Consider the following 26649-nt stretch of genomic DNA (forward strand, 5'->3'; position numbering starts at 1 on the left):
TTCCCTTGGTATCTCTAATTTTCTTGAGAGATCTCTAGTCTCTCCCATTCTGTTGTTTTCCTCTGTTGCTTTGCACTGATTGCTGAGGAAGGCTTTCTTATCTGTCCTTGCTGTTCTTTGGAACTCTGCATTCAGTTGCGTATATCTTTCCTCTCCTCCTTTGCCTTTTGCTTCTCTTTTCTCAGCTATTTGTAAGGCCTCGTCAGACAACCATTTTGCCTTTTTGCATTTCTTTTTCTTGGAGATGGTCTTGATCACTGCCTCCTATACAATATCACGAACCTCCGTCCATAGTTCTTCAGGTACTCCGTCTATCAGATCTAATCCCTTGAATCTATTTGTCACTTCCACTGTATAATCGTAAGGGATTTTATTTAGGTCATACGTAAATGGTCTAGTGGTTTTCCCTACTTTCTTCGATTTAAGTCTGAGTTTGGCAATAAGGAGTTCATGATCTGAGCCACAGTCAGCTCCCGGTCTTGTTTTTGCTGACTGTATAGAGCTTCTCCATCTTCTCCTGCAAAGAATATAATCAGTATGATTTTGGTATTGACCATCTGGTGATGTCCCTGTGTAGAATCTTCTCTTGTGTTGTTGGAAGAGGGTGTTTGTGATGACCAGTGCGTTCTCTTGGCAAAACTCTGTTAGCCTTTGCTCTGCTTCATTTTATACTCCAAGGCCAAACTTGCCTGCATCCCTTGACTTCCTACTTCTGTATTCCAGTCCCCTATGATGAAAAGGACATATTTTTTTGGTGGGTGGTAGAATTAGCCTATCCTTTTCTGCCTTAAATCCTGGTGCTCACTTCTCCTCTTTACTAATAAATGTTCTTTGTAGTATTGCTATATGATATTCTTAAATATATAGTAAGAATGTACATATTTTTACTGTTGATATTCTTACTTGTAAGAGTAGGTAAGAATATGTATTAGATATTTTTATTAAGATATCTGTCTTAAGATATTCTGAATATGGCATTCTTTTTCTGGAATGTAAATTATGGTCTGAAGGCTCAGCAGTAGAGAAAATTTATTGATCATGTCCACGACTACCTAATGCTTATTATGAGGATGCAGCATGATTTATTTAGTCTCTCAGTGATAGATACCAGGTTGATTATTCTTTGTTACTATGAAACAGTCTATACCAAATAGCTTTGTTATTACAAAAGATTGCTCTTATTATTAAATTAAAGTGATTTGTTATGTGACCAAGTTAATTCTCTGGTATTAGAATTACCCACTATCTTTGTCACCGGATTCCTCTGATTCAAATAAAATCAGTCTCTAACATACTTTATAAATTGATGGAGTAGTTTCTACTAACTTTAATTTGGCTATTATCTTCACTCAGACTGGGTTGGGATCCTTGGAAATTCCTCACTATAACTTTGTAATTCCAATTTGGGCATGAGATGAGACCTCTTTGGATCACTTGGTCTTTGCTAACAAGTTGGTCCTTTCTCTAAAGGGATCATGTGGTGGCAGCTTTTGGATTGAATGAAGCTGGATGTAAACACATCTTCTATTTACATAGAAAGAATATGGGACTTTCTCCCAGCATGACTTGCCTCCTGAGTAGTTTCTAGGCCATTAAGTTTTGTATGCACACCTCTTTGGGATCAAAGTCTTAGCTCCATCCACTGACTACTCTGACTTCTCCTGTTTCCTAGACTGGATCCTGAAACTCCTGGTGTAGATTGACATTCCTGTTAGCGTGGTGAGGAGCAAAAACAGCAATATGGGGTGTGGGTATGTGTGTACATCTCCCTGGGGCTTTCCAGGTAGACTGAGAGGAAGGATTGTCGGCGTCTGTGATACTGACGTGCTGTGTTTGGGCCTTGTCGTCTGGGCTGATGCCTCCATTGTCTTTGTTCTTTGCAGGTACAAGCAGTAAGTCTAGTACATTCTCAGCAGTAGACTTCCTTCTGGACCTGCCTATGAAGTCAGAGCCACGTGTACCATCCTGATCCTGGTAAGCATGTTTGGCTTTTTCTTACTTATTCACTTCTGTCTTTGTCCTTTGGATGACTCTGGTTGTAAACCCAGGCCACTGGCAGATGAAAACCTTTCTTGTGTCTTTATGTTTCTCAACATTTTGTCACTTTTTGCTGATTAGCATTGACCGCTGTGTCTATGTTCTGCTCTGTCTGCTGGGTAGGGAGAACACCTTTTTCCAAAGATGTGGGCTCAGAAAGTTCCCCCTAGGATATTCAGTCATGTATTTAATATAAACTTTCCTTTTATGTTTATAATCTCGTGAACTATTCCAGTTAATCTGTTGGGAATTTTACATTCACTGTTGAATAACAGTTGAAGCCATTCAGTAGTTGTAGGCTACACAAGAATCTGTTGAAGGAAGGGAGACCCTTTCCATGGCCTAAGAGTGGGCTCTTGTCTGACACTCAGAAATGAATTGTCTGAGAAGACACATGTGCAGGAGACTTTATTGGGAAGGGGCACCCTGACTGAGAGCAGGAGGGCAAGGAAACCCAGGGGGACTGCTCTGCGACGTGGCTCACAGTCTCAGGTGTTCTGGTGATGGGGTTAGCTTCTGGTGTGGCTCCTGCCAGTCATCTCACCTGGCCCATAGCCTGACTCGGGGGCCTTCCTGGTGACACGAACATCTCTCAGCTGAGGTGGGTTCCAGTGAGAAGGTCTTTGGAGGGTTGGTCATCTCCTCCCTCTTTTGCCCTTCCCTGAGTCTCCCAGTTAGTTTTCGGGTTAGTTTTGTCCTGCAGTACATGTTCTTTTTTGAGACTTCCTTTTGTGAGACAACTCAGGCAAGCGCGCCTGGCCAGGGCGGGTGGATTTGGTCAACAGTTCCCTAGCAAAAACTGTTTTGTAAATAATTATTCAGAGATGTTGCTCTGAAGTTAAATAACATACGACTTTTTCAGATTTGGGGAGTTTGATGGTTGAAATCCAATGCTGCTTTGAACTTTTTTAATAACCCCAGTTTTCTAATCATTAAGGAAAGAGCCCTGAATCTACTGCATTGTCTTTTTTTGGTAATTGGAGGGTGATTACTTTACAGTGTCATGATGGTTTCTGCTGTACAACAAAGTGAGTCAGCCATACGAATACATACATCCCCCCACCCCCCAAGTCATCATGGAGCACCGAGCTGAGCTCTCTGTGGTGTGTCACAGGTTCCCACTAGCTCTCTGTTTTATACACGTAGTGTATTTATGTCAAATGTAATCTCCCAATTCATCTGATCTCTCCCCTTCCCCTCCCCTCATGTCCATTCGTCCATTCTCTGTGTCTGCATCTCTTATTTGTGCCCTGGCAGTAGGAGAAGGCAATGGCACCCCACTCCAGTCCTCTTGCCTGGAAAATCCCATGGATGGAGGAGCCTGGTGGGCTGCAGTCCATGGGGTCGCTGAGAGTCGGACACGACTGAGGGACTTCACTTTCACTTTTCACTTTCATGCATTGGAGAAGGAAATGGCAACCCACTCCAGTGTTCTTGCCTGGAGAATCCCAGGGACGGGGGAGCCTGGTGGGCTGCCGTCTATGGGGTCGCGCAGAGTCGGACACGACTGAAGCGACTTAGCAGCAGCAGCAGTAGGTTCACCTGTACCATTTTCTAGATTCCACATACTTAGGATGATTGTCTTTCTCCTTCTGACTTCACTCTGCAGACTGTAGGTCCACCTACATCTCTACAGGTGACCCAGTTTTGTTCCTTTTTATGGCTGAGTACTCTATTGTGTGCGTATTTTCCTTCTCCAATACACATAACACCTTTATCCATTCATCTGTTGATGGACATCTATAGGTTGTTTCCATGTCCTGAATATTGTAAATAGTGCTTCAATGAACATTATCTTACACATATATATATATATATCTTTTTGAATTAAGGTTTTTTTCAGAGCATATGCCCAGGATTGCTTGGTCATAATGGTAGTTCTGTTTTTAGTTTTTCGAGGAACCTCCATACTGTTCTCCATAGTGACTATATCCATTTACACTCCCACTAACAGTGCAGGAGGGTTCCCTTTTCATCACATTCTCTCCAGCACTTAATGCTTGAGGATTTCTTGATGAAGGCCTTTGTGATTGATGTGAGGTGATACCTCATTGTAGTTTTGATTTTCATTTCACTAATAATTAGTGATGTGGAGTATTTTTCCATGTGCCTCTTGGCCATCTGTATGTCTTCTTTCAAGAAATGTCTATTTAGTTCTTCTGCCCATTTGTTTGACTTTTGATATTGAGCTGCGTGAGCTGTTTCTATGTTTTGGTTTGTTTTAACTTTTTATGTCTTCATGTGGGTCCCAGTTGCAGCACATGGAGTCTTCATTGCATCGTGCTGGATCTTTTGATGTGGCACGTGGGCTCAGTGCTTGTGGCACTGGGCGTAGTTGCTCTGCAGCATGTGGGGTCTTAGTTCCCCGACTGAGGATTGAACCCACGTCCCCTCCGTTTCAAGGCAGATTCTTAACCACTGGCCCATCAGGGAAGTCCCTATTTGTGTATTTGGAGACTAGTCCTTTGCTGCTTTGTTTGCAAGTATTTTATCCCATTCTGAGGGATATCTTTTCTTGTTTGTGGTTTCCTTTACTGTGGAAAAGCTTGTAAATTTAATTAGATCCCATTTATTTATTTTTGTTTTTATTTTCATTACTGTGTGAGGTGCTTCAAAAAGGTCTTGCTGTGATTTATGTCAAAGAGTGTTTTCCCTAAGTTTTCCTCTAAGAGTCTTTTAGAAGCTAGTATTACATTTTAGATCTTTAATCCATTTTAAGTTTATTTTTGAGTATCGTGTTAGGTAGTGTTTTTCTTGTTTTTTTTTTTTAAAGGTAGTGTTTTAATTTCATTCTGTCCAGTTTTCCCGGCCCTACTTATAGAAGAGACTTCTTTTCTCCGGTATGTGTTCTTGCCTCCCTTGTCATAGACTAGATGGCCCATAGATGTGTGGGTTTGTCACTGGGCTTTCTGTCATGTACCATCGATCTGTATTTTTTTTGTTCCAGTGCCGTGGTGTCTTGGTTACTATAGCTTTGTAGTACAGTCTGAGGGCGGGGAGCCTGATCCTTACAGCTCCGTTTTTCTTTGTAGTTTGCTGTAGCTCTTGGGAGTCTTCTTGCTTTCCATACAAATGGTAAATTTTTTTGTTCTAATTTTGTGAAAAATGCTGGTGGTCATGTGATAGGGATTGCATTGAATCTGTGGATTGCTTTGTGTACTTTAGTAATTTTCACAATATTGACTCTTCCCATCCAAGAACTTGATATCTCTCTCCATCTCTTTGTGTCATCTTTGATTTCTTGCATCAGTATGTTATAGATTTCTGAGTACAGGTCTTTTACCTCCTTAGGTATGTTTATCCCTAGGTATTTTATTCTTTTTCTTCCTATGGTAAATGAGGTTATTTCCTTAATTTCTCTTTCTGTTCTTTTGTTGTAAGTGCATAGGAATGCAAGAGCTTTCTGTGCATTACTTTTGTATCCTGCAACTTTAAGATTCATTGATGAGCTCTAGTAGTTTTCTGGTTTCATCTGTAGGGTTTTCTGTGTCTAGTACATCGTTTGCAAACAGTGACACTTTTACTTCCTCTTTTCCAATTAATATTTCTTTGCTTTTTCTTTTTTTGAGTGCTGTGTCTAGGACTTCCAAGTCTGTGCTGAGTAGTAGTGGTGAGCGTGGACATCATTACCTTGTTCCTACTCTTAGCAGAAGTGCTTTCGGCTTTTCACCATTGAAAATGATGTTTGCTGTGGGTTTGCTTTATACAGCCTTTATTATGTTGAGGTAGATTCCTTTTGTGCTTATTTTCTGGAAAAGTTTTTTTTTTAACCATGACTGGGTGTTGAATTTTGTTCTGCATCTACTGAGATGATCATCTGATTTTTAATTTATTAATATAGTGTATACATTGATTGATTTGTGTATATTCTTTAATTGCATCCCAGTTTTTCCTTGAATCCCCGGGATAAATCCCACTCAGTCAAGCTGTATGATCCTTTTAATGTGTTGTTGGATTCTGTTTGCTCATATTTTGTTGAAGATTTTTGCATTTATGTTCATCAGTGACATTGGTCTATAATTTTTTATATGTGGTATTCTTTTCTGGTTTTGGTGTCAGAGTGATGACTTTCATAGGACAAGTATGGGCATATTCCCCTCTCTGCAGTTTTTGTTAAGAGTTTGATAGAATTCACCTGTGAAGCCACCTGATCCTGGACTTTGTTGGAAGATTTTTAATTATACCTTCTATTGAATTACATGTTGTTTGATCTGTTCATATTCTCTAATTCTTTCTGATTCAATCTTGGAAAGTTATACCTTTCCAAGAATTCGTCCATTTCTTCATGCTGTCCATTTTATCCTCATAGAGTTGCTTGCAGTAGTTTTTATGATCCTTTGTATTCCTACAGTGTCAGTTTTAATTTCTCTTTTTTCATGTCAAATTTTATTGATTTGAGTCCTCTTCCCCCCACCACCTCTTTTTTGGTAAATCTGGCTAAAGGTTTATCAATTTTATTTATCTTCTCAGACAATCAACTTTTAGTTTTATTGATCTTTGCTGTTGTTTTCTTTGTTGCTATTTCACACATTTCTGCCTTGGTCTTTATGATTTCTTTTTCTAATTTTAAAAATTTTTGTCTGTACTGGGTCTTTGTTGCTGCACGAACTTTTTCCCTAGTTGTGGCAAGCAGGGGCTGCTCTCCAGTTGCAGTGTGTGGGCTCCTCATTGCTGTGCTTTCTTCTGTTGGAGCGTGAGCTCTGGGCATGCAGGCTCCAGTAGTTGCAGCACGTGGGCTCAGTAGTCGCGGCGTCCGGGCTCCTGAGCGTACAGGCTCAGCAGCTGTGGAACACAGGCTTTGTTGCTCTGCAGCATGTGGGGTCTTCCCGTGTCTTTTGAATTGGCAAGCAGGTTCTTTACCACTGAGCCACCTGGGAAGCCCCCAAAATTTCTTTTTTTATACTAACTTGAGGGGGACTGTTCTTTCTCTAGTCACTTTAGGTGTAAGGTTTGGCAGTTTTGAGATATTTCTTCTTGTTTCTTGAAGCGAGGTTGAATCACTGAGACAGCATTACCACTTATTAAAAAGGCAGACGGAACTTCCCTGGTGGCACAGTGGGTAAGAACCCACCTGCCAGTGCACGGGATGTAAGTTCAGTCTCTGCTTCAGGAAGATCCCACACGCTGTTAGAGCCACTAAGCCCATGCACAGCAACAGGAGAAGCCCCTGCAATGAGAAGCCCGTGCAGAGCAGCTAGAGAGTGGTCCCCGCTCTCTGCAGCTAGGGAAAGCCCGTACACAACAACCAAGACCCACACAAGCAAAAGTAGAAAATTAATTTAAAAATACATTCAGTTAGTAGCTAAAATACTGCTGTTATTTAGTCACTAAGTCGTGTCTGACTCGTTTGTGACCTCATGGAGTGTAGCCCACCAAGCTTCTCTGTCCGTGGGATTTCCCAGGCAAGAAAGCCATTTCCTTCTCCAGGGGATCTTCCCAACCTAGGGATCGAGCTCACATCTTCTGTATCTCCTGCACTACGGGCAGAGTCTGTACATGCAGGCAGAGTTTTAATTCACTGCTTAAATCACTGTTTTATTTATTTAATTCAGTGTTTTATTCACTGCTGTGAGAACCACAGTGCCCAGAGGACCCCGAGCCAACACAGGCACATCAGCGTGGAACCAATGAAGGTCCAGGAGAGGGGCATTTCTGTGTGTACCATCGTGTTGGGACAGGACTTCCAGCATCCTCCTAGTGGCGATCTGTTTCCTACTCAGAGGTTCCAGAACACTGGGTCTGTTCCAAGGTGACCCAGACTGAGAAGGAGACGTGAGCAAGAAAAACCATTGCGCCTGCTTCACAGGGACAGATCTGAAGCGCTAGGCTGCTCCACCTCGGAGTCCGATGGCGGCGGCGACATTGAGGGACCCGCATCAGGTAACCCTCGTCCTCTGGGCCCTCACCCCAGCAGACACTGAAGCCCAGAGTGTGGGGCACCTGCTCACACACCTGCAGCCTTGGGATCCAGGATGTTGAGGTGGTCATAGGTCGGGCCCTGTATCTGACAGAGTGATGGCGTGTGGGAGAGGGTGATGGGCAGAGGGCGCCACGAGTATAGCGGCTTGGAGGTTGGACTGAGCTGGGAGCATTCAGGAAACCTGTTTCTTTAGGGAACAGTGAATTAAAATTAAATGGCACCTGGATTGGCAGGCTCAGGGGTTATTTCTTCATTTTGAAATCCCTGGGGACTATTGGAGAATTTCAGCAAAGGAGAAACGTGAAGTTTCCCAGGAGGTCTTTAGATGAAAAACAAGCTTAAGAGGGTTGGTAACAGTGAAGTACAGGGAGACTGAGTCCTGTGGCTGAGGACTGAGTCTCCCAGGGTGTAGGCAGCTGGAGGGCTCTCTGTTCCGGGGTGAGCAGAGCAGAGCCCATGAAGCTCCACCCTGGTCATCCGCCTCCACTTCGTCTACCTCATCGTTCCCACAACAGCTGAAGCACCTTTGGAACCTTCACAGTAAGGCAGGGTTCCCAGGGCTCACTGATGGCAGCCCTATCCATGTGGTGTCAGGGCCCTGGAGAAGCATCAGGACAAGGCCGGAGGTTACTATATGGAAGTGTTCCTCATTCCAGAGATCAGTAAACTGAAGTGGTCTCGGGCATACCTACCAGTATGTCCAAGATGCTTGAAGGTGAAGCCGGCCTGGCAGTATTCAGGGAAATGTCAGTCTCCTTCTGATGAGAACAGAGCAGGGAGGTAGGACTCAGACCTGGAATATGGGTGTTGATTTTGGAGGTGGTAGGAATAAGGGGAGATTTGGACCATAAGATGGAGGTGACCTTTCCTTACACTGCCCAGCATGTTCCATTTTAGGTGGGAGGGTGAGAGGAGGCTGCCACACTAGTTCAGGTGGGATGTGTGTAAGACACAATTGTGGAGGTGAAGTTGTTGGATCTTTGTTAACTTGCTGAATTATGTCCGACTCTTTGCAACCCCATGACTGCAGCACACAATGTTTCCCTGTCCTTCACTGTCTCCTGGAGCTTCATCAAACTCATGTCCATGGAGTTGGTGATGCTGTCCAACCATCTCCTCTCTGTCACCCTCTTCTGTTGCCTTTCCCAGCCTTGGGGTCTTTTCTAATGAGTTGACTCTTCACAGAAGAGGCCAAAGTGTTGGAGCTTCAGCTTCAGCATCAGTCCTTCCATTGAATATTCAGGGCTGATTTCCTGATTCCTTCAAACCAGGGATGGACTGGTTTGATCTCCTTGCAGTCCAAGCGACTCGCGAGTCTTCTCCAACACCAAAGTTTGAAAGTATCAATTCTTTGGCACTCAGCCTTCTTTATGGTCCAGTTCTCAAATGACTACTGGAAAAACCATAGCTTTAGCTCTGTCTGTTGGCAAACCGATGTCTCTCCTTTTACATATACTGCCTAGGTTTTACATATACTGCCTAGGTTTTTCATAGTTTTTCATAGCTTTTCTTCCAAGGAGGAAGCAAGCATCTTTTGATTTCATGCCTGCAGTCACTGTCTGCATTGATTTTGAAGCCTAAGAAAACAAAATCTCTTGTTTCCATTGTTTTCCGATCTATTTGCCATAAAGTGATGGGACCAGATGCTATGATCTTTGTTTCTTGAATGTTGAGTTTTAAGCCAGCTTTTTCACTCTCCTCTTTCATTTTCATCAAGAGGCTCTTCAGTTCCTCTTTGCTTTTTGCCGTCAGGATGGTATCATCTGTATATCTGAGGTTATTGATATTTCTCCTGGCAAGCTTGATTCCAGGTTGTGCTTCATCCAGCCCAACACTTCACATGATGTATTCTGTATATAAGTTAAATAAGCAGGGTGACGATATACAGCCTTGGCTCCTTCCCCAGTTTTGTTGTTGTTGTTGTTTAATTTCATTTGGCTGCATCTGGTCTTTGCTGTTGTAGTGAATCGGCTCAGGCTTAGTTACTCCAAGGCATGTCAGCATATGGGATCTTAGTTCCCTGACCAGGGGTCAAACTGCATCCTTTGCATTGCAAGGCAGATTCTTAACCTCTGGACTACCAGGGAAGTCCCCCTTTCCCAGTTTTGAAGCAGTCTGTTGTTCCATGTCTGGTTTAAACTGTTCCTTCTTGACCTGAATACAGATTTCTCCGGAGGCAGGTAAGGTGGTCTGGTATTCCCATCTCTTGAAGAATTTTCCAGTTTGTTGTGATTCACACAAAGGTGTTAGCGTAGTCCATGAAGCAGAAGTAGATTTTTTTTTTTTAATTCCCTTGCCTTTTTTATGATCCAACAGATGTTGGCAATTTGATCTCTGGTTCCCCTGCCTTTTCTAAATCCAACTTGTACATCTGGAAGCTCTCAGTTTACATACTGCAGTGAGTGCAAATTGTACAGTATTCAAATGTTCTTTGGAAGTACCTTTCTTTGGTATTGGAATGAAAACTGACCTTTTCCAGTCCTGTGGCCACTGCTGAGTTTTCCAAACAAATTTACTGGAATATTGAGTGCAGCACTTTCACAGCATCATTTTTAGGATTTGAAACAGCCCAGCTGGAATGCCATCACCTCCACTAGCTTTGTTCGTAGTGATGCTTCTCTCAAAGGTCCACTTGACTTTGCCTTCCAGGATGTCTGGCTCTAGGTGAATGATCACACCATCGTGGTTATCTGGGTCATTAAGATCTTTCTTACATAGTCCTTCTGTGTATTCTTGCCACGTCTTAGTCTCTTCTGCTTTTGTTTGATCCATAGCATTTTCTGTCCTTTATTGTGCCCATCTTTGCAGGAATTGTTCCCTTGGTATATCTAATTTTGTTGAAGAGTTCTCTCTAGTCTTCCCCATTCTGTTGTTTTCCTCTGTTTCATTGAAGGTTTTCTTATCTCTCCTTGCTGTTTCTCTGGAGTTCTGCATTCAGTAGGGTAAATCTTTGTTTTCTCCTCTGTCTTTTGCTTGTTTTCTCAGCTATTTATTTGTAAGGCCTCTTCACAGATGACTCCTAAGGTTTTTGTCTTTACAGCTGAACATGGGGATCTCCATTCACAGGGCTGGAGCAGTCAGTGAAGGGAGTAGGAACAATTTCCAGTGAGGATAGCGGGAGTTTTGTTTTGGGCCATGTTTAAGAGCCTGATGTGTTTCAGAAAATATAGAATGGAGGTATCCAGTTAGTTGGAGGTTATAAAAATGTAGAAATCTGAAACAGTTCAGCATTAGAGCCACATAGGTGGTGACCACTGGGTGGAAGGAGCTCAGTGTCACATTTAGGAAAGGGAATTCTCACCCTTGGTAATGTTACTCTCAGGTCAGAAAGAACAGGTCATTCTGCATCTCTTTCTGGGGCACCTGGTTGGAGGAGATGGCATTTGTGGGAGGAAGGGACAGTCTAACAAGTGGCCAAGACTCCCAAGGGAAGAGTGGACTGTGGTGAATGCAGAGGCCCAGGAATAATTGGGGCAAAGGGACCCTGAGACTGGAGCTGCTCTTGTTCAACATTTTCTTGACTCACAAGAACTTTGTGGTGATCTTCCATGGAGCCTGATGTATTTCACTCACACTGCTAGATGAGTTTAGAGGTGAATGGGAACATTTGTGTCCATGTAATGAGAAGAATTACATTCCCTGAAGTTTTTAAGTTGAAGTGTTAACCCCCAGGACCTCAGAATGGGACTGTATCTGGAGGTGGGATTTTTAAAGAGGTAATTAAGTTAAAGTGAGGTTATTAGCACGAACCACTAGTGTCTTTGTAGTAAGAGGAAGTTAGGACTCGGGTATGGGAAGACTGGGAACTCACATGGAAAGTACCAGTGAATTTTAATCCTTAATAAGCCAAAGATTGAGACTGCAAATGTTTCAATAATGGTAGTAGGAAAGAGAAGGGCTCTGATAGTAGGGTACATCAGTGCATGCATGCTCGGTTGTGTCTGACTCATTGCAACCCCATCCACTGTAGACCACAAGGTTCCTTTATCCTTGGGATTTCCCAGGCAATATTTACAGTTGGTAGTCATTCCCTTCTCCAGGGGATCTTACCAGACCAGGGATCAAACCCATGTCTCCTGCATTGGCGGGCAGGTTCTTTACCATTGAGCCACCAGGGAACCCCAAAGGGGAAAGTGCAAACAAATTGGGAAGAGGGCTATGGTATATTTTAAGATCCATGCATGGTTCTGGGTGCCTGAGACTGAAGCACAGATCAGAGGCAGACAAGGCGGGGGGCCTGGATTTTAGGCTGCCTCAGATGGTTGGACTTCCCTGGCTCAGACGGTAAAAGCATCTGCCTACAATGAGGGAGACCTGGGTTCGATCCCTGAGTTGGGGAGATCCCCTGGAGAAGGAAATGGCAACCCACTCCAGTATTCTTGTCTGGAAAATCCCATGGACAGAGAAGCCTGGTAGGCTACAGTCTGTGGGGTCACAAAGAGTCAGACATGACTGAGTGACTTCACTTTCAGGTGGTTGGGTCTTGCACAGGGCTGTAGCAGTAGGGGGTTCTCTTTATCGAGGCCTCTTAAGCTGTGTGATGAGTCAGAGAGTTGGGACAGCTGTGCCTGCAGATGAGAGATGTGCACGTGGAGAGGTAGTGGGAGCTGATGATTCCACATCCTCAGCATTGGACTGACAAGTGCAGGTTGAGCCCATGTGATTGTACCTGGGAGGTGCCCTCTGGGTTCCCCAAGGATGGGGCCTGGCTGGCAGGGGTTAGACACCCCCAGCGAGGCCTTGCACTTGGATGGTAGCTATTGGCCCACCTGCCTTTACAGCTGAGGACTGGACACAGTGATGCATGGGACCTGAAGAGAGAGTGCTATTAGTGGCACCAGGTCCTGGGCAAACGTGGTCATTTGTAAGAGTCACAAGGCCGGGGGTGGTCCACTGCATGGGGCTGAGCTTTGAATGTGGCTTGGGTGAACAGAAGAAAGTTGTGATGGCTGAGAGTGCAGCCCAGAAGTGGAGAGGGCCACGTGTGTCTGAGAGCAGACATGTTCTGAATGCAGAGTCTGAGGCAAGGACCTGCCCCCTAAGTAATGAGGTCTCCAGAGAAAGATCTGGGGCTGCTGCAGCTCAGGAAGTCATGAGAAGTCCCTGGGAGTATTTGAATCCTGTTTGAATTGTCAAAGTATACTCTGGATGTTTTTTGCCAGGTTGTGGTGTAAGCCTAAAATTAAAGATTAAAGCCAGTGTTATTTAAGTGCTGTGTTGTGAAACCATGAGGACTTCAAATGGCCTGAGTGCTGGTTCTTCTCACTCTGCTCCTACACATAAGGTCTCCTAACCCAACAGTCTTCTTTCTCACAGGGATTAAATGGACTTTCTGCTCATCCCTTCTCAGGTGGTTTCAGTTCCCTGCCTGCCCCTGGAGGATCATTGTTCACTCTTTCCATTCATGTAGCTCCACTCTGGCTCTGTGAGTGTGTGGTCTCCTCATCTCCCAGACTGAGTAGATGATTAATACGTTGCTGTTGATCTCATCTGACCAACATTAGGTCTCCTGTGTTTGGTCATCTCTATAACCATAGGACATGATCCCATCCTCCCCCCTGGGGTAAAGTAGGAGATGATTGAACTACCATAATTTATAGGGATGCCAAAGAGGCACTTAAGCTGTGGGGTGGTCAGATGGTGGCCTGGGACATGTGGCTGTGGTGTCTAGAGATGTGAGGGATGTACCATATTAAGAAGGATGTGCATTTGCAGAAGGAGTAAGTCTCAGGGCCCCAGTGGGAGACGTACATGATTTGCCCACAAGTTAGGGACATTGCCTGGCAGCTGTGCCATGTCTTTTTGCCTGTGTGCCTCCTCTTGGTGACTTCTGGCCCCAGTGATCAGTGGGGCCATTTGCAGACAGTGGGTCTGGTTTCATCTCCCGAGTTGGAGAGAGGGTGGGCATAGGTCGATGTGTCAGTGATGGGTTGTGGTCTTTGGGAGAGTTTGTGATTTCATCTTTCCCCCATCATGGCAGGGCAGTGTGACCTTTGAAGATGTGGTTGTGTACTTCTCCTGGGAGGAGTGGGGTCTCCTGGATGAGAATCAGAGATGCCTGTACCACGATGTGATGCTGGAGAACTTTGCGCTTGTGACCTCACTGGGTAAGGCCCTCACACCTGCCCCAGTACCTTGTACTCAACTCTGCTCACTTCAGACACAGGTGCTGCCTCCTTTCCCCAGTTGCCTGGCTGGTAGGCACTAGGGTCAACAGGGCTGGGCTAAGCTACCTCTTCATGAGCCTGCCACCTCTAATTGTGCTGCCAAAAAATCCAACCAGTGTCCCAGGCTGCTGTTCATGAAACTCTCACATAGCGCTGAAATGTCACTCAGCCAAGGCTCTCATGAAGGGTGTTGGCAGAGAACTTGAACTGGATGTTTCTTTCTTTTCTGCACCTCTCCCCTTTACATTCTTTATCTTATGAGGCCTTCCTAATTCTTAAGACTTTCAGAGCCTCAGTACTGCACATCAACCTCATATTGAGAACAATCCAATGGGCTGTGCTGAGTCTCACACAGAATTGTGTAGAGGCTGCCCCCTCCACCACAGACGACAGGCATCTCACCCGCACGTCTGTGCTTTCAGGTTGTTGGTATGGAATGGAGGAGGCAGTGGCATTTTCTGTGGAGAGTGTTCCTGTAGAACAAACATCACGGGGCAAGACTGTAGTTCCATACCCATCCATTGAGAAGACTCAGCCCTGTGAGGGGTGTGTCAGGGCCAGGAGAGACGATCTACAGCTGCCTGAGCACCAAGGCCTGCATCCTGAGCAAAACTCACAGCCCGGTGAGGAGTGTGAGAAGCAACCAAGGTTCAGCCCTGGCCTCCACCCAGAGCCCAGCAATGAGAAGCCATCCAGAAGGGACACAGACAAGGCATGTGTGAGAAGTTGCAGATTTCACATATCAGCAAAGCCCTTCACTTGTGAGGAAGTGGGCAAGGATTTCCTGGCTATGCTGAACCTCCTCCAGCATCAGGCCACACTCAAAGGGACAAAGCCACAGAGCAGCTCTCAGTGTGCAGAGCCCTTTCTTGGTGGAAAAAGTCAGTACAAGTGCAGTGAGTATGAGAAACTGTTTAGCTGTGAATACACACTTTTTCAGAATCAGCAGATTCTCACTAGAAAAAACTATCAGGACTGTGATGACTGTGAGAAACCTTTTAACCAAAGTTCCCTCCTTATCAGTTGCCAGAGACCTGATAACACAGGAGCAAGGCCTTATGAGTGCAGCGAATGTGGGAAGTCCTTTAGCCAAAGCTACAGACTCATTCAACACCACAGAAGTCACACTGCAGCACGGCCTTATAAGTGCAATGAATGTGGGAAAGCCTTTAGCTACAAACTAAGACTTGTGCAGCACCTACAGATTCACAGTAAAGTGAGGCCTTATGAGTGTGGTGAGTGTGGGAAATCCTTCAGCTACAGCTCTACTCTCATTAAACACCAGAGAGTTCACACTGGAGCCAGGCCTTATAAGTGTGGTGAGTGCGGGAATTCCTTTAGCCAAAGCTCCAATCTCATTCAACACCAGAAGATCCACAGTGGGGCAAGGCCTTATAAATGCACTGAATGTGGAAAATCTTTCAGTTACAAATGCAAACTTGTGCAGCACCTGCGCATTCACACTGGAGAGAGGCCTTATGAGTGTGGGGAATGTGGGAAATCCTTTAGCCACAGTTCCACCCTCAATCAACACCAGAGAATTCACACTGGAGCCAGACCTTACAAGTGTGATGAATGTGAGAAATCCTTCAGCCAAAAGTCCAATCTCATTCAGCACCGGAGAGTTCACACAGGAGAAAAGCCTTATGAATGTGGGGAATGTGGGAAATCCTTTAGTCAAAGCTCCCACATCATTCAACACAGAAAACTGCACACCAGATAACCTCACGAATGCAATGACTGTGAGAACACCAGTCACAGCCAGTGTCTATATTCAACTAGAAAATTATGCAGCAGATTTGGGGAAACCATCTTAAAGGTCTAAGCCCAACAGGGAACATGGGTTTCTTGGTGAAGGGGCCATCTCCTAGAAGTTGAGCATTATACAGCTGAACATACACAGCAGAAACATTCCCTTTGCGTTTGTAGGTTGGTGGGAAGCTTTTAGAAGCCTTTCTGCATATTTCACTGCTGGCTCTGTTTCCTCAGTTATATCCCTTCTGGTTTCTGTAGCAGAAGCCTCACCCCTACCAGCCAGTAGTTTCCAGGTTCCAACACTTTTTATCAGTCCTGGCAGTTTGATCAGGGGAGGGAGATGTCTCATCTCTGTCCCATTCTCTACAGAACAGTATGAATAATTTTCAGGGGTACTTCATATTCCTTCCCCTCTGACAAATTAGGGCTCAATCCAATTTTAGCGAAGTGTGGGTAACATTGACAGCAATAGGCTTACCATCTTCCCCTAGAGGTCCAGCTTGCATAGCTGCCAAAAGTCTCCTGGGAAAGAGAGAGGGCTTTTAGTAAAGGGCCCTAATTTATGGCTTGGATGCAGGGAATATGGGGACCCAGAGGTCACCTGTAAGAAGCACCTCTGGTGCTTCTGTGAGAAGCACAGAAATCAGTTCCCTTTTCCCCAGTATTACACATAATGCTGAGCACTGTTGTGGAGAAGCTCCAGGTACTGCAGAAATCATGTGCCTTCAGGTCTCGAGCTGGGTTTTCTGGTGTTACTGAACGATTTCAAGGGTGAAGCCAGAAACTTCACACAGAAATGCTGGATGTGGTTATGTGCACTGGAGGAGGCTGTGGCAATGAAAGGACGTGCCTGCTGTAAAGGCACCTCCACAAATGTCCCAGTGACTGTGGTGTGTTAGATGCGTGAGTACACTCCGCTCATGTATTCTTCCTTTAGTTGCAGTCATTGTCAGAGCAAATAAAGCTTTGCTTATTCTCATAACCTCTGGCCTTTTCACCCTAAGCATCATGCTGCACAGACAATGACAGACGGGGATGAAGCTGGAGCCCAGGGATATAGCTTTTGTGACCAGTTTCCTGCTGACTCAAAAACAGTCTTTACCAGTATATTTTTTTCCTTGATGGAGGGCCTGCCAGGGAAAGGCAGGTTTCTAAAGCTCTGGTTATGGGGGAAAAAAAAAAGACTAGGAAAATTTCTACATAAAACAAATTTCTACAAAGTTTTATTGAAATATAATTGATTAAAATTGTACAATATGATACTGTTTACTTGTACACCCATAAAACTATTAAAAAACATATCTACAACAAATAGTTTGCTTGTTCCCTTTCATTTTTTTTTTTTTTAGCCACACTGCATAGCTTCTGGGATATCTCAAGTCAACCAGAGGTTGATCTGGGGCTGTGGCAGTGAAGCCCAGGTTTCTAGCCTCTAGGCTACCAGGAAACTCACTTGTACCCTTTTAAAAACTCTCCCTTCTGTCCTTTATAGTTGCTATTGATTTTACTCTTTCACAGTAAATTAGCTTGTTTTATAAAATTTTATATAGTTGGAATCATTAAACTGTTTACTTTTTAATTGATACTGTGCTTTCTTCCCTGTGCAGCTCACAGTGCTGCTTATGTAAGTGCCTTCGTTTCTCAGCAGAGTGTTCCTCTATAGAGGCACCGTTTGTTTACCCACCTGATTGCACATTGGCTTGTTCCCGGTTTTGGCTGTTACAAATAAAGCCTTATGTTATAACCGCTGGAAAGGAGTGGGTGACGGGAGCTTCAGCTTTCTGAAGCTTTCACTCTGCCTTCATCTAGCTCACTAGGCCCACTATAATAGTGGATTGTAACACCTAACATCTCGGGACCACTCTACGATAAAGAATCTTCATTGCTCCAGGTAACTTATACACAAAATACAGTACTGAGGTATCCCAAGCTGCTTGCAAAACACATCTTTAGAAGCTTCTATGTTTCATAAGTTTCATCCATCCTTCCAGTAGAATTTACCACATTCTAGATGTGGTTCGTTTGGTCTCTCTGAAGCTGTTTAAACATACTGGCTGCACCCAGGCCCCGTGCTTGTAAGCTGGCTGTTCTGGAAGTTGCTGATGGTTTGTCCGTTTTGCTGTCCCCCACGCAGCATAGCCTGGAAAACATTCAAGTGCTTGTATGTGCCCCAGTGTAAGAAACCCTTCCTTCCAGTCTCCTGCACCCTAATACACCCTTGAGCTCTGTAAACCTACTCAGGACAAGTGAAAACCATGAAACCCTAGAGACCACCACCCTTGGAAACTAATAAAGGCAGAGCTTCAAGTCTGTGTTCCCTTCCTTTCCCTCACCACCTCACTGTGGCATGCCCCCAGGACACCTCCACAGGCTCTCAGTAATGTCTTGTTCCTCAAGTTTCGGATCAGATTTTGTTGACGTTCTTCCTACGGTTATAGTAAGAACCACAAGCACTGCGGTGCAGGGGGAATGGCAGTAGGACTCAGTGAAGTTACAAGGTCTTCCAGTGAGTGCCTGGGGCATCCCAGCTGAGAGCATCCATCACTGCTACCAGTGGCTGGGACCTACAGCACATGGTGAGTCGGCCAAAAAGTGCAGTCAGTTTTCTGCATAACATCTTCATAGCAAAACCTAGACAAATTTTTGTGCCAATTCAATATTACTAGCTCTTTAAAGGAGTAGGGAGAGAAAAAACCTGGTATTTTCGTGTGGTATTAAAAAGTACCTACAAGTTACTTCGCTATAAATAATCACTAATTACAATGTGAATTAAGACTTGGATGATGTCCCTGCACAACATTATCACAGTAAAAAGTCAAAACTTGTAAATTTTTGCCAGACATACTAAGTGAAACACCAAGGGAACGAGAGTTGAGTGCTGGTTTTGGCAAGACTTTAAGGTCACTGTAGTCATAAGGTGAATCCCGCCTAAGAATGGAAGAACTGCTTATGGGCTCTATTGAAGTAAGTCACTGGTTTGGGAAAGTTGGAATTTTGACAAGGAAATTAAGAAATAATCCCTTGTACATCACAACAATTTGGGAAGGATACAGAAATAAGACAGAGCTTAACTCCAGCAAAGTACTTGAATGGGGAGGAAGGGGATTCAGGAAGAAAACACTTCTGCTTTGAAGTGGCCTGGGGACTTAACTTGCTTGAGCTGCACCAGGTGTCAGTTGCAGCACAGGGGGAATCTTCGATCTTCGCTGTGGCGTGCAGGATCTTTAGTTGCAGTATATGGGATCTCGGTTCCCTGACCAAATGTCAAACCCTGGCCCTCTGCATTGGGAGCATGACGTCTTAGCCAGTGGACGACCGGGAAGTCCCCACTCAAAACTTACTAACTTCCACAACAGGGGGAAAAAAGCCAACTTCAAACCAGCCAAATTAGAGAGAGAACATTCTCTAATGTTCAAACGAGCCAGTTGGAACATTAGAGAATGCCTTTGCTGCTTTTGAACGCATCTGTTAGAATCGCCTGGCTTCCAGGTGGCACTGGGGGTACAGCACCCACCTGACAACAAAGGAGACGTGAGAGACGTAGGTTCCATCCCTGGGTCATGTCATGAAGAGCCCCTGTGGGAGGGCAGGGCAACCCACTGCAGTATTCTTGCCTGGAGAATCCCAGGGACAGAGGAGACTGGTGCGCTACACAATCCATGAATTTGCAAAGAGTCAGACACGACTGAAGTGACTTTGCACACACACACACTAGTCACCACTGTGTGCCACGCATTAGTCCAAGCGTGTGGTGCACAGGAGACAAAAAGCGAGGAGGCCTTTGTGGTTAATAGGTGAGGGGGGATTCTGACCTCACACCTTGGGCTCCAGCTGCCTGCGTCCTGCAGTCCCCTCCGTGCAACTGTGTCCCTGCTGCTGCTGAGAGGCTTGGGAGGCCAGGCTGGCCGCTCCCAGCGCCGCGTGCCCAGGTCCACTCCACGCTTCCAGGGAGCAGCTCCAGCCCATGGGGTGTCCTCACTGGCCTCACTTGGCTTCCTGTGCTTCCTCCTCCCACGAGGCTGGGCCCCTGCACACCTGGAGAGCTACAAGAAGCAGGAGGGGTGGGCACTGGCCTCCCTCACCCCATGACCTGGCCACTGTGTGCCCTGGCCACCTTGGCCTTGGCTCACCGTGCCTGCTGTGTTCCTGGCTGGCTGGCCTCCCCTGGACTGTGTCCTTCGGTGATCTCTTCTGCCAGCATGATCTTGGTTTTTCTCCACAGTGACCTCTTTAGATCACATGCATTGGCCCTGCTCTGTAGGGCTTCCTTTCTGACAATAAAGTGTGGACCCTGAGGTGGGGGGGCGGGGTGCGGGGAGTCAGGAAGACAGAGAATGAAGAAAAGAAATTAATAGGATGAAAATTTCCAAGGAGAAAGAGTAGTTTCGTGTAATAAATAGTGCAGGGGGTTGGGTTATAAGTCATATAAACTAAAAACGGGTAAGAGCACACTCCAGTCTAGATGTGATGAAAGGGCAGGCATGAGATTCAGGGGATGAAAGGAGAGGAAGCACCACTGGAACGTGTCTGAGGCCAGAGTACACTCTCAGTACTTGGGGGAAAGTCTCAGGGCAGTGCAGAGGTGTCTCCAGGCCACAGGTAAGACTCGGTCCCTTCAAGGACTCAGGTAGGTGGGGACACACCGCCAGGGGAGGGGGACACGCCCTAGTGCCCACGCAGTGAGTTGTGTTCCTCATCAATGCACCAGCAGCCCCCTCACCAAATATCAAGACAAGTTTTGTGGGCAGAGGACCCCCTCACCGGCACATCCCCAGCGGATGCCAAAACAGATGCAAAGAGGCCCAGCTCAGCGCTCACAGGGTTTGAAACCCGCGTATGCAGCACCGTCTCAGGAGCGAACCAAACAGCCCATTGGGCTCCGGGGGGGCGGGGGGGGGGGGGTGGTCACTGCCTCCCCGGAGACACGGGGCCCAGGAGACCCAGCGCCCGGAGTCGTGGCTGCGGGGGACGGAGTCCACAGGCCGGGACCAGGTGGATCTGCAGCCCGGCTCGCCCCGGCCTCCCAGCCAGGCCTGGCCTGATTCCCACCTCTGGTCCCGGGAGACCCTCTCCCGCTCCCCGCGCCGGCCGGAGGGGCTCCGGTGGAGGCTGGTCGATCGGCCGGGCAGCCCCACACCCAGGCCTGGACTGAGGGGCCGGTCTCGGCCTCCGCCCCCAGAACCTGCCGGCACAGCCTCCGGAGAGAGGAGGAGGCCCACCGCCCAGCAACAACCAGCCGATTCCGCCTGCCCCGGCGGCCTCCCAGGCTTCGGTTCCGAGCCAGAGTCAGGGCGGCCGCCACGGTGAAAGCACCAGATACTACCTAGACCGGTGGTCGGTGACAAGTGTCCCAACCCTTCCGCTTTGCAGAGAAGAATGCCCGCAAAGACAGAAAGTAGTGAGTATTTACTAAAGAGGAGAGAGTACAGGGCGCGTGGATAAACACTCCGGCCGACTGAGGGAAAGGGAGTCACTGAGTCGAACCCTCGCGGCAGTTTTACTTACTTAGTCGGGGCATTTCTTCCGGGTTTCCTTCGGCGGGTCATTTTGATTTGCCTGGTTCACAGGCCGTATTTGGTGCATCTCAGGATTCTCCTGGATGTGCGCACTCGTCGTAGCCAAGATGGGTTCCAGCGAAGAGGCCCGTGGGTAGCCTGGCATTAGTTAACATCACTCCCCTTTGACCTCCGAGGAGACTTTCTGTGCACATGTGGTCAGACAGGTCTCCTGAGAAATGTGTGGTCTGGGCAGGGCCCAGCCTCCTCCCTAAATTGTCCTGCTATTCTCAACTTGGAGTTTCAGTCCACAGGGAGTGAATCTCCAGTGCTCACCTGGGACCCACCCACCTCCTGCCTCATTACCGCCTGAACCACCCCCTTCCCCATTGTCCATGGGAAATTCTCTTCCATAGAACCAGTCCCTGGTGCCACGAAGGTTGGGGGCCGCGGCTGCAGAGGGAAAGGACGATATAAAAGAGGCTTCAGGTGGCGCCCGACAACCGGCAGGAACGTCAATGGGACAGACCCAGATCCTGGGGCAGCGGGAGCGCACTGTGGGCAACGGGGATCCCTGGCCTCCTCCAGGCCCACCTCTGAGCCTGGACCCTCAGGCGGGCTGCCCAGAGTGAGACCAGAGAGTTCCCAGGCTCCGCAAAGGGCTTAAATAAACTCTGCAGCGGGCAATGTACAGCTAAAGCTTCCAAGGGGGCTTCCCTGGTCGTCTAGTGGTAGAGTCTGCCTGCCAGTGCAGAGGGCAAGGCTTGGACTCCTGGTCCAGGAAGACTCCACAGGGCAACTAAGCAGACTCTAGTGGTAGAATCTGCCTGCCAGTGCGGAGGACACGTTGGACTCCTGGTCCAGGAAGACACCACAGGGCAACTAAGCACAATGAGGCACCAACTACTGATCAGATGTGCTGCAACTACTGAAGCCCCCTTGGCCGGAGCTCATGCTCTGCAACAAGAGAAGCCATGGCATTGAGAAGCCTGCACTCTAGCATGAAGGGTAACAAAGATCCATCACAGCCAGAAAGTAAAATAAAAATAAATAAATAGATCCTTATTTAAAAAAAAAAAAAAAAAAGCATATAAGGATGCATAGACAACAATGGATTAATGGTTTCGTTTGTGGGAAGGTGAGGTTTGTTTACTTTGGCAGAGCCACGTGGCTTGCAGGATCTTAGTTTCCCAAGCAGGAATTGAATCTGGGTCTTCAGCAGTAAAACACCGCATCCTAACCACTGAACCACCGGGGATTTCCTGGATGAATGTCTGAATTCCATCATTTTGAGCAGAGGTCTTTTTTTTGGTTGTGCTGGTTCCCTTGCTGCACACAAGGTTTCTCCAGTTGTAGCTCTAGTTGAAGTTTTCCACTTTAGAGGAAAAAAAAAATCCCAAGAGAAAAACTGGGGATCTAGAGTCAGTTGTGCATGCGTGCTAAGTCACTTCAGTCATGTCCAACTCTTTGCAACCCTATAGAATGTAACCCACCAGGCTTCTCTGTCCATAGGATTCTCCAGGCAAAAATACTGGAGTGGGTTGCCATTTCCTCCTTCAGGGGATCTTCCTGACCCAGGGATAGAACCTGTGTCTCCTGTGACTCCTGCATCACAGGCAGATTCTTTACCACTGAGCCACCGGAGAAGCCCAGGGTCAGGTACAGTGATTTTAAAATTTGACACCACAAGTGTGATCCATGAAAAGAAATAGAGACACTGAAAGCTGTCAAAATTAAAAACCTACGCTCTGAAGCACCTTGTGAAGAGGATGAAACGACCAAGGACAGAGGCCAGGAGAGAAAACGTGCAAACCACGTGTCAGATACGAACATGAAAAATTCTCAAAACATCATGGTGTTATCTTTTAAAAAATCCAAATATAGAATAGACAAAATACACATAATATATTTTACCCAAGAGAAGGAGATACCATTAAATGGCAAATATGCATATGGAAAGCTATGAGGCATTTCCTAGGAATGCAAATGGAAATCATAGGGATATACCTAGGCAGATCCCTCAGAACGCCTCAAAGAAAATACAGAACAGTAGCAAAATGGTGAGGAGGTCAAGGGAAAATCAATCATTCATCCTAGCGGTGATGTAAAGTGGTACAGCCACTGTGGAAAACAGTGGTGGTTTACAAACACAAACAACAAAAAACTTTCCAAGTACCATACAATCCAGAAACTCAACTCCAGTCAAATTAAAATAGACCATGTAGTAAATGATTGACTCAGCAGGCCCACAGTGTTCAAAACCTGCACATTCCAAGGAAACTCTGGCCTTGCCTGGCTCCCAGGAAGCCCTTGGAATACCTGACGAGGGTTCTTGTATAGTTGAGGCTTGCAGGGCCTTGGGCCGTGGGCCATGGGGTAGCAGTTTCACCTGCAGGAAGTCAGCTTTGTGGGATCATGTGAGTTCTTCTAGGGAGTGAGGCATCAAATAAGAGGGTGGTCTGGAGGAGCTCCCCCAATCTCTCCCCAACAAATAACATTTATCATCCCCAAAAATCTTGAACTTGCATGGCCTTAGCATCTCTTGTTCATCAGAGTGCCAAACTGGAAACAACATGGATTCCTTCAAGGAATGAGTGGTTAAATAAATTAGTTGGTGGCAGGGGTAGCTGTGAAGTCAAGTGGGCCTTAGGAAGAATTACTAGGAACAAATCTAGTGGAGGTGACGGAATTCCAGGTGAGCTATTGAAAATCCTAAAGGATGCTGCTATATTAAGTGCTACACTCAATACTGTCAGCCAAGAGCCGGACACAACTTAGTGGCTGAACAACACCAGGGGGTAGCTGAGGAACTAGAAGTGTTTGGAGATACAAACGGAAGGAAGAAGGGACAGGACTGGGCAATGGGTTGTCCGTGTCATGTGGAAATACAGGATGAGGGAACGCTTCCAGGGTCTAGAACAGTCACTGGGTGAAGAGTGGTGGAATCCATTCAGACACGGCACAGTCTGTGGCCCATCCAGGGTGAGAAAGAACAGGGTTTTCATGCTGCACCACTTTTAATATGTCGTTTCTATGAGGCATCCAAGTCAGAAAACCAAGCAGATGGTCGTATAGCTAATTCTGGAAGGAGATAAGATCTGGGGGTTATAATGCCTTAAAACAAACTAGGTCACTAAGGCTATTTTTTAAATCATTTTGGTTATGGACTTTAGGATCCAGGGTGGAACACTTCCAGTTTTAACGTTGAGGTGGAGGAGATTATGCTGGCAAGCAGTGCTATGGAGGAGCATCAAGGCAGCAGTGAAAGAAGCCTCTGGCATCAGGAGCCCAAGAAACCAAGGCTGGCGAGCCCCTTTCCCTACTGCTCTGAAGGAAACCAGGACATTTCACCCCAAAGTCTCCCCCACACTTCGGTACATCAATTTTTTTTTGGTTGTTAGTTTTTAGATTAATTTATTTACATTTAAGGCTGTGCTGGATCTTCGTTGCTGCGCGTGGGCTTTCTCCCACTGCGGTGAGCATGGCTGCTCTTCATTGGGGTCACAGTCTTCTCACTGCGGTGGTTTATCCCGTTTCAGAGCATGGGCTCGGGCTCACTGGTTCTAGAGCACAGGCTCAGTAGCTGTAGCACATGGGCTCCGCCGCTCCACAGCAAGTGGGATCGTCCCAGACCAGGGACCCACCCCACGTCCCCGCGTTGGCGGGCGGACTCTCTCGCCTGGACCACCAGGAAAGCCCCGGCACAGCGATTATTTTGAATTCCAGGCAGTTACGATGCAGCAGGTGTGAGGAAGACGCTCTGACTCTAAAGCTCCCATGTGAAATGCGCCCTCCCTTTCCCCAGAGGAAGACATTTTAAACACCAGAGATAGGAAACAGGGTTGTCAAAGGGAGAACTGGGGACTGAGCAGTCTGCGCTCAGTTTAACAAACCTTGTTAATCTCATCCTTATCTTCTATTTCTTCACCATGAAATACCCACAGCCCAAATCCCTTTTCCTTCTCAATTTTTCACAAATTGATCCTTTGACTAAAAGGTGTAGAAGCTTCCTGTTCTTGGTATACTTGGGTCTTCATTCTTTCATGAATGCTCCCATGGACACATAAACATTTAATAAAATGTGCATGCCCTACTCCTGTTAATCTGCCTTTTGTCAGTTTCAACTTTGGGCCCAGCCATAGACACTAAGAGGGGAGAGAATTTTTCCTTCCCCACGGCTGTTAGGAAGTCCAGTACAATGGTAGATGGCAAGTGAGCACTGTAATGTTCACCAAATGAGTCTCTGGTGCCAATGGCGAGAGAGAGCAGTGTTGGGAGCGATATGGGGATGCTAGGTGAACATACTGAAAGCATGTGTGTTGAAAGAAGTGTTCACAAAAGGTCGATTCTGTATTGCATTTTTTAAAGAGGAGTTTAGGTTCACAGTAAAATTAGAATAGAGAGTCCAGAATGCCCCCCCCCCCCCCCCCCCCCCGCCACTGCGGGTCCTTGCCTAACTCCACTCCCCACAAACAAGAGCCAGAGAGAGAGACTCAGAGCCTTCTCCTCTGCCACTCTTCTACGAATAATTCCACGCCAGTGAGTTGTCTGTAAGCATCAGAATTCACTTTTTTAAATAGAAGATTCTCTCCTTCTTTTTTTTTTAACGTATTTCTTTTTATTTATTTACTTGGCCGTGTCGGGTCTTACTTGTGGCATGTGGGATCTAGTTCCCCGACAAGGGATTGAACCTGGAACCTGGGGCTCCTGCATTGGGAGCATGGAATCTTAGTCACTGGACCATCAAGCAAAGAGAGGGAAAGTGAAGGTTACGCTACGCTATGCTAAGTCGCTTCAGTCGTGTCCGACTCTGTGTGACCCCATAGACGGCAGCCCACCAGGCTCCCCCGTCCCTGGGATTCTCCAGGCAAGAACACTGGAGTGGGTTGCCATTTCCTTCTCCAATGCATGAAAGTGAAAAGTGAAAGTGAAGTCGCTCAGTCGTGTCCGACACTCAGCGACCCCATGGACTGCAGCCCACCAGGCTCCTCCGTTCATGGGATTTTCCAGGCAAGAGTACTGGAGTGGGGTGCCATTGCCTTCTCCGAAGTGAAGGTTAGAAAAACATGAAGATTAGTTATAGATACTGGGACTCCAGCACACGGGACTGACTAACTCTAAGGTCAGACTCTAAGGGACTGACTTTGAAAGATTTCTGAATGTGTGTGGTCGATTTGACATGCAGGTCGTTTTGAATTTACACTACCATCTAGCCACTTCTGAATGTCACACACTCCCTCCTCCCCACTGAAAAGGAAGATGGATAAACATGACT

At 46.4% G+C, this 26649-nt stretch overlaps 1 protein-coding gene across 1 annotated transcript in view; it reads left to right on the top strand.

The window, feature by feature from the left end:
* Positions 1-17193, top strand: part of LOC113875905 (zinc finger protein 211-like) — a 100378-nt gene extending 83185 nt beyond the window's left edge. The window contains exons 6-9 of the mRNA XM_027514604.1: positions 1884-1974; positions 7590-7917; positions 13938-14064; positions 14547-17193. Coding sequence (XP_027370405.1) covers positions 7885-7917; positions 13938-14064; positions 14547-15847 — 1461 coding nt within the window. The 5' untranslated portion in view covers positions 1884-1974; positions 7590-7884 and the 3' untranslated portion in view covers positions 15848-17193. The remainder of the gene's footprint in view (positions 1-1883; positions 1975-7589; positions 7918-13937; positions 14065-14546) is intronic.
* The last annotated feature ends 9456 nt before the right edge of the window (positions 17194-26649 follow it).

Source organism: Bos indicus x Bos taurus, chromosome 18 (genome assembly GCF_003369695.1).
Source record: "Bos indicus x Bos taurus breed Angus x Brahman F1 hybrid chromosome 18, Bos_hybrid_MaternalHap_v2.0, whole genome shotgun sequence".
In the NCBI taxonomy this organism is placed as follows: Eukaryota; Metazoa; Chordata; class Mammalia; order Artiodactyla; family Bovidae; genus Bos; species Bos indicus x Bos taurus.